Here is a 12,719-nt window from a genome sequence, read left to right on the forward strand (position 1 = left end):
AACTTCTTTTTATAAATTGGACATCACTGGCTATAGAAATCTTTTAATTGTAATTTATTTGCTAGAAAGTAATAAAAAAAATCCCCAATCCTAGCCACGTATCTCGGTTTATACTAATGAGTGTTCTAGCACATTTATCTCAGGATCTATATATTTCTGTTTTTACATATTTTAAGAGCTCAAAGAGGAAGACAGATATTACTATTCCATTTCCTAATAGGGATGAGGCAGTAAATGTGACAAGATATACCTAGGGTTATGTAACTGTTCAGATCCATTTAGGAATGCTATTTGCAGTTCTCTCTTAGGTCATATCCATTCCTGTGTGGTCTCCCAAACTTGTCTGTTTCTGAACAGTAGTTTTTCAGAAGAGCCTATGCCGTTATCTAGGGTATCTTGAGCCTGCAGTGTTGTATGAACCAAATAAAGCCGGGAAATTTAGAGTTAATACTGATAAATGTTTGGTTGCTCCTAGACTATAGTGCCTGAGGTGCCGTAGAAATGCATTAGGTAACTTTTCATCCTTCATTTTAAGGTGGTGTTTCAGGGTGGCTAATGTGTAAAACTATCAGCCTTAGCTTTGAATTTCCTGGTTGATTTTTCTTGTCATGATCCTAATATCCACCGTAATAATAACCCTACTCTCACCTTAACTATTTCGTTATCACAACACCTCAGAGAAATAGGTAAGTGTTTTCCTGATTTTTACAGCTGACAGAATCACCAAGAGAAGCTCTGTAAGACTGGTGCGCCAAGCAAATTTTATTTAATTTGGTCATTGGGTGGGATTGATTGCCAATTGGTCAGCTTCTCAATTATTGAAGCAAATGTCCATTAGTAGTGGTACATTCCTACTGGAAATCCTGGCTTCACTTTTTTTTCCACAATTTTTTTCTGACTTCAGTCCAAATTTGTATTGCCCAGCACCCTTATTGGGTTGGCTGTTAGCAGAACTAGTGAATTTCAAGCCCTGTACACAGTAGTCTTGCATGCCGAATTATGAAATAGCCTGTAGTGTTGTCTGTTGCACTTTGCTCTGCTTCATAATGGTTAGTTACGTTTGGGAGAAAACGTACTGTAATCTCAACTGGTGGTGTTCCTCTCGCTATCCGTAAATCTGTACTGTGGTTGAACTGTGATCATGGCATTGTGTTCATGGAAGAAAAGATGAAAAGCAGTTGGTGCTTCCTGTTTGAGTTAGATGTTCTGTTTCTGCATGCTTTAAGAAAGTGCAGCTAGATTTGTAGCTTTCCACAGTTTTGAGCTGGCAAAGAGCATGCAAAAGAGGGGGGTGCCATTCATATATCTTTTATCTACTATCGTCCCCATTTTTGCATTTTTCCTTAATTCAGAGACACTCTCCCTTTTTCATGGCAAAAGGAAAATAAGAGCCGATGTAAAGTTTGAGGGAAAAGACATGGTTTTAGCCGTCTTATTTGGAGGACTTACTGATAAGCCTTTCCACCGCTTGGCAACTGAGTCAAAGGATTTATCTGTTGAGGGAATCTCAGATGACTAAACCAATCTGGGTTATTGAGGTTTGTTTTAATGATTGTGTTTTCAAAACACCATTTGACAAAACAAAAAACAACTCATTTTGCCTCTAGAAAGGGACCCTGCATTTCCATTCTTGGTACGCGAGCTCAGTTACTTTTCTTTTTTGGTTTGGAAAACTAGTTGTCATCATTAAAGCTGTATTTTGTTGTGGAGCCCAAGAGGGAACTCCTCATTTTTGCCATTTTCAAGCTAAATTGCAGTAGAATAAATACACTTCCAGAGCACCGTGTCATGTATGTGTCCAACAGACCCATCGTAGTGACTTTTAAGCCTACTACCAGTGTCTCCTTGTAGATTTGTGTGGTGTTTCCGGAAGAATATCACCAAGACGGTCTTAATAAACCCTGTGACTTTCCACTCCTAAAAAGAGATTTTTGATCTCCCCTTTCTTACCAAGGGAGGTGAGCATCGTCCTTGTTCTTCTGCACTGATAAAATTCCTATAAATCCTAAATTCATTTTATTTTTTTATTGTGAAATTAGTGTTGCCGTGTCACAGACATGAACAGAACCTGTGCATTCTCAACAAATCAGAACTTCCGGAAGACTTGGAGAAATAGCATTTACCCAAGTAAAATATTAGATGCCTTTCTCCCAAGACTTAATCAGAAATCGTGTTACGGGAGGGGTTTGACACATTGCTTGTAAAATGAAAGTCCGCCTCTGGGACACTTAACATGGTACAGCTTTAATAGACCAGCCTATTTTTAACTTCTTAATTTCGACGTTCATTTCATGCTTCCAGCCTCAGTTTACAGTGCTGTTCTTCAGCTGATCGTTCTTAAGCGAACCATTTGACTTTTGGAATACTGTATCTAATCTCTGCCTTTCAGCACAAACAACGCTGCCCGGTGCTGGAAGACCAGTTGGTGGATCTGGTGGTTTACGCCATGGAACGCTCGGAAACGGAGGAGAAGTTTGATGATGGCGGGACTAGTCAGCTTTTGTGGCAGCACCTCTCCAGTCAGCTCATTTTCTTTGTGCTCTTCCAGTTTGCAAGTTTTCCTCACATGGTCTTATCACTCCATCAAAAGGTAAGTACGTTTAGTCCTATATCAGGAGGGCTGCACTCGCGCAATAAGGAGAACTCACCCTCTCGCACACAGCCGTTGTAGCACCATGTGCCCAGTTTCGTCCACCCTGACAGTTCCCTAAAAGTGCTCTAGCCTGAATGACGGTGAAAATATGCAACATGGCAGATGAGTTTGCCAGATCTGGGCATTTTTGAGAGGCAGCTTAGCCTATATCACTTATGTAAAGATCTTTTTAGAAGGGAAAAGATCTCTGTGGTGACACTCGACAGTTTGCTCATGAGGTCTGAACCGTGTAGATACAGCAGTCCATTTGAAAGGACTCAGGCCCACACTGAGAACCTTGATATGGACACCATAATAAGCCCCTTGATAAAGAGCATGTGACGCTTTCTTCTCTGGGATCCTATCCCACCGTTGGCTTGGGTGGGCTCAAGGGCAGCCACCTGAGTTAAAACAATCCATAAGTAGGGTTGGGGAGACAGAGAATAATATCCCACATTCTCAATCTGTTCTACAGACCTCCTTTTTCAGGTGGAAGTTTTTATCCTAGGAAGTTGTGCAGACTGAGAATATCAGTAGGTGTCAAAGTAGTGTTCATTGATTACTTACTCTACAGAACTCTGTACTGGGCATTTGAGGAGAGTATAATGGTTAGGAGGTACAGTCTTTTAGCATGTAAATGCCCAGCGACTGTACTACATTGTCAAGTACACATTTTTTCATCAGTTTCTAATTGGAAACTTCTAAATAATTAGCTAGTGGATATACAATAAATGTTCATTGATTGGAATCTTTCTTACACAGTAAGCCTGCTCTTTTCCCTGATTAGGGAGAAGCAGCGTGGCTCAGTGGAAAGAGCCCGGGCTTTGTAGTCAGTGGTCATGGGTTCAAATCCCGGCTCCGCCAATTGTCAAGCTGTGTGACTCTGGGCAAGTCACTTCTCTGCGCCTCAGTTACCTCATCTGTAAAATGAGGATTGACTGTGAGCCCCACATGGGACAACCCGATCACCTTGTAACCTCCCCAGCGCTTAGAACGGTGCTTTGCACATAGTAAGCGCTAAATAAATGCCATTATTAGTATTATTAGTATTAGTTACAGTTTTCTAAACAAGCTGTAACCCATGAATGATGCCATTTGACTCCATGCCCCTATTAGAAGGTTCCTGGGCCTAAGGTAGAGAGTTCCCCATTTAAATGTGTTTGATATTAGAGTAGTAATATGAGTTTTGTTAATGTCAAGTTAGGGGCTGTAGCTTTTCCTGATCTTGTCTCTTTCAGTTGGCAGGTCGGGGTCTCATTAAAGGCAGAGACCATCTGATGTGGGTTCTGCTGCAGTTCATTTCTGGAAGCATTCAGAAAAATGCGTTGGCTGACTTCCTGCCTGTCATGAAACTCTTTGACCTTCTCTACCCAGAGAAAGAAGTGAGTTTTACCTACTTCACAGCAATTGTGGTTTATGAATTTTCTCACCCAGATAATCTGTAAAGCCCCACTCCTTCCTTGTGCCTCACACATTACATCCATATATTTGTGCACTGCCAAACGAGCTTTGTAAGTACTTCACTAGACTAGTGGAGCAACGCGGCGTAGTGGAAACAACACAGGCCTAGAAGCTGGGTTCTAATCCCACCTCTTCAATTTATCTGCTGTGTCACCTTGGGCAAGTCACTGAAGTTCTCTATGCCTCAGGCACTGCATCTATAAAATGGGGATTAAAACCAGGTTCTCCCTTCTATGGAGCTCGTGAGCCCCGTGTGGGATAGGGACTGTTTCCGACCTGATTATCTCGTATTTACCCAAGCGCTTAGAACAGTGCTTGACACCCAGTAAGTGCTTAACACATACCACAATTATAATTGTTATTTCTGCTAATTTATATATTATGAAGCATTGATAAATATATGTAAAGTAAGATAAATGCTTTGTAATATGTGCTTGTATTCACCCTACTGGATCTTAATAATGCCTGTAATATATGCTCCCTTCTAAATGCCTTCTAGCAAAATTTGTTGTGTGGCTTTTTTTTGTGGGGTGGGGGAGTTGGTTTTGTGGGGGTTTTTGTGGTTTTTTTGTGGTTTTTATTTTTTAAAGTTCCATTCAGAACTTGACTAGAGGGCCCATTTATTTCAGGTACCTCTTTGCCTGGCTGGTACTATGTCTTCAAATACATCGTTTTTTGGAAATTTGTATGCACTAGGTAAAAATTTTATACATTGAAAAATAACACCTTCCATGGCCACTGTCAGATTTTATTGTCCTTTACAGTTCCACATTACCTAAATTGTTTTGACACCATTTACAGAATTGTGAAGTGGTAACATCACATCTAATATTTAGATGTGCTCCAAATATCCGATAGATATTTAGAGTGCTCCAAATTCTTAATGCGTACAAGAGTAAGATTTTAAAGTTTGTACGGAATAGATTTGTTAAGTGCTTAGTACAGGGCTCTGCACATAATAAGCACTTATTAAATAGGATTGATTGGTTCATATCCTATTCACCTATAAGCATTATTTGGCAGTATTCCTCAACCTTCTATGATTGGGAATCATGATTTATCCTAGAGGGGTGAGAGATCCATCAGGGAAATTTACCTGGGTTTTCAGAGGACTGATGTATCATCCTAGAAGCTATTCCAAGTATTTCTGCCCCGGGATGTACACTTGGGGAGTTTCTCCAGTTTCCCCTGCAAAATCTTGATTTCTGAATTCAGGTCGTATCTGTGAATATGGGAACTGTAGATAAATAGGGCATGTGGTTAGCATGCTCTGGGTTCTAATTTGCAGTGCAGTTCCTGGGGCAGCCCAGTGGTCAATCTAACCCATTATTCTGTCATCAATGTGGCACAGAAGGATGCTTGAAAGAGCAGTATGATTATTGTGCTCTTTGTGATTGTTCTTCGTAGAGATAAAAAGATCCCTTTCTTTTCCATTTAATGACTTATTATAGAGTTTGCTCTTCTAAATCTTCCAGCTCTTTGATTCCGTGTCTCAGCTACAGTTTTACAGTGGCTTTCCAAGCCGGTGACCATGCGATTTAAATTCAGACTTCGTTTTTATTGGGGAAATGTCTTAGACCTCTCCTGTGCTGTTTGGTCTGCACTGTGGAGGGTGAAAATAGCACTGAACTGAGCGCTCATGGAGTAGTGGGAGAGCTGCAGTCCTGGAAGTCTTGTACATATTTATTCTATTTATTTTATTTTGTTAATATGTTTTGTTTTGTTGTCTGTCTCCCCCTTCTTGACTGTGAACCCGCTGTTGGGTAGGGACCGTCTCTATATGTTGCCAACATGTACTTCCCAAGCGCTTAGTACAGTGCTCTGCACACAGTAAGTGCTCAATAAATACGATTGAATGAATGAATGAAAAGTCGGAGGTCGCGGATTCTAATCACTGCAGGGCTTTGAGCAAGCCCCTTAACCTCCCCATACCTCAGTTTCCCCTGCTGTCAAATGGGGATGTTTTGTTTTGTTCAGTATGTTTTGGTTTGTTCTAATTTGTTTTGTTCTAATGTTTTGTTTTGTTCAGTATGTTTTGGTTTGTTCTAATTTGTTTTGTTCTAATATGTTTTGTTTTGTTCTAGTATGTTTTATTTTGTTCTCTGTCTCCCCCTTCTTGACTGTGAACCCGCTGTTGAGTAGGGACCATCTCTATATGTTGCCAACATGTACTTCCCAAGCGCTTAGTACAGTGCTCTGCACACAGTAAGCACTCAATAAATATGATTGAATGAATGAATGAATGAATGAATCTTTCCTGGAGTTCATGTTTCTTTGACTTTAGCTTTTGACTTGCTCCTTTTTTACTGTATTTTCTAAACTATATGGTTATTGGCCTTGTGATGACAGTACTAAACTTTAGTCACCAAATGTTGGAAATGATCTTATGTTTTATGTGCTTTTTAAAAAAATGCATTTTAAATGGTAGTAAATTTAAGTTGGAAAACATCAGCAGTTCTAAATTCAAAGTCTCAAATATATCTGTAACAAAAATTACTGTTTCATCTTAGTGCATTCCTGTGCCTGATATTAACAAGCCGCAGTCAACCCATGCCTTTGCCATGACGTGTATTTGGATACATCTAAACAGAAAGGCCCAAAATGACAACTCCAAACTACAGATTCCCATTCCTCATTCTTTAAAGCTTCACCATGAGTAAGTTTTGTCTTAAAAATATAACTTTAAGGCCGTTCACAAGACCGAAGAGATCGGGGAATGTCGGAATAAGTTTATAGTCACAATTTTGCCCGAAAGTCAGTGGAGACTTTTGGAAATCCTATTTTGTTTTTAATGCCCAAAAGGTGAATAGTGAATAGTGAAAGTGAATAGTGAGCACTCCTATATTATAATTAGAACTACAGTGAATTATGAAAATGATGCCACGTATGTTCTAGTCATTACAAATTTGGCTTGCTCTCTGTCCTTACCACCAGCCCTCCCTCCAAATTTTCAAGTGAGGCAGGCAGGCATGGGGAAATTGCCCACCCAAGTGGAATTGCTTGCCACTCTGCTATGCTCACTAGAAAATGCAGTCAGCTCAATTGCATTTTTAGCAAGCACAGACTCTGGCCAGAATTAGAGACCCCAGCCAGTTTGAATTACTAGGGGCAGATGAAGTAGATTTTGGCCTTCAATATTTCTAACTTTAAAGCCTTATATATGGAATAGCCATGCACATCAGTCTATCAATCAGTAGTACTTATTGAGTGCTTACTGTGTGCAAAGCACTGTACTAAGCGCTTGGGAAAGTACAGTACAGCAGATTTGGTGGGCATGGTCCCCAACCACAGGGAGATTGCCGTCTACAGGGGAAGGCAGACGTTAAAATTATCACAGATAAAGGAAGTAGGGAATAAGGATATGTACATACATGTTGCCTTGCTTGTCATCTGTTTCTTCATTGTGCAGGTTCTTGCAACAGAGTCTATGCAATAAAACGTTACAGATGAATGACTACAAGATTGCTTTGCTGTGTAACGCGTACTCGACCAATTCAGAATGCTTCACATTGCCAATGGGCGTCCTGGTAGAAACTATTTATGGGAACGGAAACATGCGGATCTCACTCCCTGGGATTAGTTGCATGGCCTCGGGATCTATTACCCCCTTACCAATGAACCTCTTGGATTCGCTTACAGTTCATGCCAAAATGAGGTATTGCCTTTGGATTTAATTGATCATATATTAGCATCCCCAAAGCCCTGCCATTTTTATTTTACAGCTTTTAGATTGTATGTGTGTGTTTGGTGTTCTCAAGCACCTCTGAAAGGCTCTCATGACGTAGAACTGTGCCTGGCACATAGTGAATACTTCAAAAAGACCATAAAAAAAAGCTTCTTATTGCTGTTGGTGACCCTCACATCTGTCTCAAAGGTCACTTCATTCATTCATTTAATCACGTGTATTGAATGCGTACTGTGTGCAGAGCACTGTACTAAGCACTTGGGAAAGTACAGTGCAGCAGTAGACACATTCCCTGCTCACAAGGCACTTAAAGTCTAGAGGGGGGAGTTTGTTGTCTTTTGTTGGAACTAGATGACAGATTTAAAGAATCCAAGGTCAGAATATAAAAGTCAGAACAATCAGTCCATCAGTGGTATCACTGAGCACCTATTGGGTGCAGAGCACCTTAGTGCTTTGGAGAATGCAGTACAGTACAGTTGGTAGACACAGTCACTCAATCAATCAATCATTTTTATCCCTCCCCAAAAGGAGTTTACAGTTTAGGTGAGGAGACAGATCAAACATAATAGATAGAGGAAATGGGAAAATGTAAGGATTTGTCCATAAGGACTGGGACTGAAAATGGAGTAAATATCAAGTGTTTAGGCAAGGCAGAAGGGAGGGTGAGTAGGGGAAAATGAGGGCTTAGTTGGGGAGGGCCTCTTGGAAGAGATGTGGTTTTAAAGCCCTGAAGGATGGGAGAATTTACTCTATTTATTTATTTATTTAATTTATTTGTACATGTCTTCTATTTATTTTATTTTGTTAGTATGTTTGGTTTTGTTCTCTGTCTCCCCCTTTTAGATTGTGAGCCCACTGTTGGGTAGGGACTGTCTCTATATGTTGCCAATTTGTGCTTCCCAAGCGCTCAGTACAGTGCTCTGCACATAGTAAGCGCTCAATAAATACGATTGATTGATTGATTGAGAATTGTGGTCTGTTGGATATGAAGGGGAAGGGAGTTGGAGCCAGGGGACAAATGTGAGCAAGGGGTCTCAGTGGTGGGATAGACAAGATCAAGGAATAGTAAATAGGCTGGTGTTAGAGGAGCAAAGTGTGTGGGTTAGGTGGTAGTATATCAGTAAGGTAAGGATGGAGGAGGCGAGGTGATTCAGTGCTTTAAAGCCAATTGTAGGAACGTTTTTTTGGAGGTTCTTGAGTGGGGAGATATGGCTGGAAAAAAAAAAATGAGCCAGTCACCCATGTGAAGTATGAACTCAGGTTGGGAGAGACAGGAGGCTAATGCTGTAGTCTGCCAAGTGTCTCCTTCATGTGTCTGCTGTGTGACCCTGGGCAAGTCACTTTGCTTCTCTGGGCCTCAGTTATCTCCTCTGTAAAATGGGGATTAATACTGTGAGCCCCATGTGGGACAGGAACTGTGTCCAACCAGATTTGCCTGTGTCCACCCCAGAGTTTAGTACAGTGCTTGGCACTATAAATTTTGTTCTCTGTGCTTAACAAATACCGCAATTATTAATTATTATTATTTAGTTCTAGGTGCGATTGATAAGTGCCTGGATCAGCACGGTAGCAGTTTAAATGGAAAGGAAAGGGTGGGTTTTAGTGATGTCGTGAAGGTGGAACCGCCAGGTTGACATCGAGTAGCACTAAATCAGTGCTATTTATTGGCCACTTATTGTGTACAGAGCACTGTTCTAAACACTTGGGAAAATATAATGCAACAAAGTTGGTAGACTTAATCCCCGCTCACAAGGGCTTACAGTGTACCGAGGGAGAGAGACGTTATCATCATCATCAGTCAGATTTATTGAGCGCTTACTGTGTGCAGAGCACTGCACTAAGCGCTTGGGAAGTACAAGTTGGCAACATATAGAGGCAGTCCCTACCCAACAGTGGGCTCACAGTCTAAAAGAAAGAATAGATCGGGGAAATAGGTGAGTATAAAGAGATGTACGTAAGTGCTGTGGGGCCAGGGTGAGTATCAAGGTGCTTAAGGGTTACACAGCCAAGTGCATAGATGACAGAGTGGAGGGCTGGTGGGGGAAATAGTAGACACCCCAAGAGGGCCTTTGCTTCAGAGCTTCTGGGTTTGGCCTAGCAAGATCATCATCATCATCAATCGTATTTATTGAGCGCTTACTATGTGCAGAGCACTGTACTAAGCGCTTGGGAAGTACAAATTGGCAACATATAGAGACAGTCCCTACCCAACAGTGGGCTCACAGTCTAAAAGGGGGGAGACAGAGAACAAAACCAAACATACTAACAAAATAAAATAAACAGAATAGATATGTACAAGTAAAATAAATAAATAGAGTAATAAATATGTACAAACATATATATACAGGTGCTGTGGGGAAGGGAAGGAGGTAAGAAGGTGGGGATGGAGAGGGGGACGAGGGGCAGATGTGAGATAAAGTCAGGCCGAACGGAGAACAAACTTTATTGCCTGGAATCCTAGTGGAGAAAGTGGTGAGAATGACTGTGTGATAGCCACAGGGCAGTTCATTGGTGACTGCGGCCACCCAGTGTGGCCTGGGCTGTTGCCCAAGCGGCTGCCTGGCACTGCCACATGGTCAGAATATGCAGCTGTGGGACCGGCCTCCTTGTGCCGGGATTCGGGCTCCCTACCAGGGACTACAAGAATGCTGCTTCGCCATCTTCATGCCATGCAGCAAGGTTTGAGCATGGGAGGGTGGGATACCTCCAGTCATTCCAGCCAGCCATCACTAGCATTGACTGAGCGCCTACTTCATTCATTCATTCATTCATTCAATCGTAGATATTTAGCGCTTGCTGTGTGCAAAGCACTGTACTAAGCGCTTGGGAGAGTACAATATAACAATAAGCAGATACATTCCCTTCCCACAGTGAGCTCACGGTCTAGAGGGGAAAACAGACATTATACATACATTATATGTATGTATAATATATTATGTATTATATAATATATAATAATATATATAAATAGTAAAAATAATAATAAATAATTATTATAATAATCAATATATTATTTTACTATATATTATTACCATGTTTTATAAAATATACAATAACATATTATCATAATAATAAATAACAATAATAAATAATTATAATAATTGATATATCATATTAATATCATTATATTATATATTAATTATACTGTTATGTATCATTGTTCTGTGTTATTATATATTATAGATTATATATTATAATATTATATAATTATTGTATGTATTATTATATTATGTGTTATATTATATATTATTTTATATTGTGATATTGCATAGTGTATTATTGAATGTTGTTATAATAATTAATAAATAATACATGAATATAGAACATGAATAATAATAATATAATGTTAATAATGAGAATATAAAATATAAATAATTATTATAATATGTATTGTGTGTGATGTATAATATTATTATGTATTATATGTGTGTGTAATATGCATGTATTATGTGTATATTATATTATATTATTATAATGTATTTTATATATATATATATATATAAAATGGTCTGGGAGCAGGGATGAATGAAGGGAGCAAGTCAGGGCAATGTAGAAGGAAGTGGGAGGAGAGGAGGGCCAAGTCGGGGAAGGCTTTTTGGAGGAGATGTGCTTTCAGTAAGGCTTTGAGGTGTGGAGAGCAACTGTCTCTGATAAGAGGAAGGATTGCCTTTCAGGCCAGAGGCGGGATGTGGGCTGGGCTCTATACTGAGTGCTTGGGAGAGTCAATGAACATAGTCCCTGCCCTCAGCAATTCCAGGAATTCCAGAACCCTGTCCTGAGTGCTGGGGAGAACACAATAGTAAATAAATGCTATTGTGCAGGGTGAATGAGAGGGTGAGTTGAGTGATAATGCCATGATTACAGAATTGTGAGACAGGGTGGGGGTGTTTTCTCTAATGATGAGAATAATAATAATAATGGCATTTATTAAGCGCTTACTATGTGCCAAGCACTGTTCTAAGCGCTGGGGAGGATACAGGGTGATCAGGTTGTCCTAAGTGGGGATCACAGTCTTAATCCCCATTTTACAGATGAGGGAACTGAGGCCCAGAGAAGTTAAGTGACTTGCCCAAAGTCACACAGCTGACAAGTGGCGGAGACGGGATTTGAACCCATGACCTCTGACTCCCAAGCCCAGGCTCTTTCCATCAAGCCACGCTGCTTCTCAAATATCAGAGGGAGGAAAGAGTTTGGGTGGGAAGATTAGGAATTCTGTTTTGAGATCTGTTTTTAGCTTTGCCTCATTAGCCACAAGGGTGGGGTATTTAACTGCCTGAAACTGAAATACATGTTGCCAGCATGAGGCGGATCATACCAGAATGGTCTTGAAATTCAGGCTATGCTGAAGACATTTTAAAAATGTAATGCTGAAGACATTTTAAAAATGTAAAGCACTACACATCTAATCCTGGTTATGCTGCACTGCACCAGCAAGGGGTATTAAGGTGTAAAATGATGTACTCCAAAATTTAATGCATCTCTTTGAAATAAGTTTACTTGGTGCACAGTAATTTTCACATTGTCAACTGCAGACTCAATCTATTGGCTGGATAGCACATCAGCTCAGATGAAATAGGGAAAAAACCAGTTATTCATCTTTTCTGCTTGCTACCTGGCTCCTCCATTCACTGTGGAGAATAACCCCCATTTCTGATGCCGGGGAAGAGTCCTCTTTGACTCATCCCTGACTTTCTTTCGTTTCCAGCACATTGTCCGGTTCTGCATCCTCGTGGTCATTTTGCACATTCTGCCTCCTCTTTCCATTAGTTCTTTCAGATCTTTAGTTCAGGTTTTGTTGTCTCCAGGAAGCCTTCCCCAATAACGCAGAATTAAGTAGCAATTCACTTTGCAGTTTCTGTAGACTGCTCACATCTCCCCACGAAAAATTGGAGTTCTGTTATGTGCATCTGTACCAAATTAAATGAACTGTAAAAATCTAAA

General features: G+C 40.3%; 1 protein-coding gene across 2 annotated transcripts in view; it reads left to right on the forward strand.

The window, feature by feature from the left end:
* Window positions 1-12,719, forward strand: part of MED23 (mediator complex subunit 23) — a 67,641-nt gene that overhangs the window by 30,091 nt on the left and 24,831 nt on the right. For both annotated transcript variants that reach the window (XM_038760019.1, XM_038760026.1), the window contains 4 exons: window positions 2,390-2,590; window positions 3,871-4,014; window positions 6,604-6,749; window positions 7,503-7,748. In XM_038760019.1, the coding sequence (XP_038615947.1) occupies window positions 2,390-2,590; window positions 3,871-4,014; window positions 6,604-6,749; window positions 7,503-7,748 (737 nt within the window). The remainder of the gene's footprint in view (window positions 1-2,389; window positions 2,591-3,870; window positions 4,015-6,603; window positions 6,750-7,502; window positions 7,749-12,719) is intronic.

This window comes from Tachyglossus aculeatus, chromosome 2 (assembly GCF_015852505.1).
Source record: "Tachyglossus aculeatus isolate mTacAcu1 chromosome 2, mTacAcu1.pri, whole genome shotgun sequence".
In the NCBI taxonomy this organism is placed as follows: Eukaryota; Metazoa; Chordata; class Mammalia; order Monotremata; family Tachyglossidae; genus Tachyglossus; species Tachyglossus aculeatus.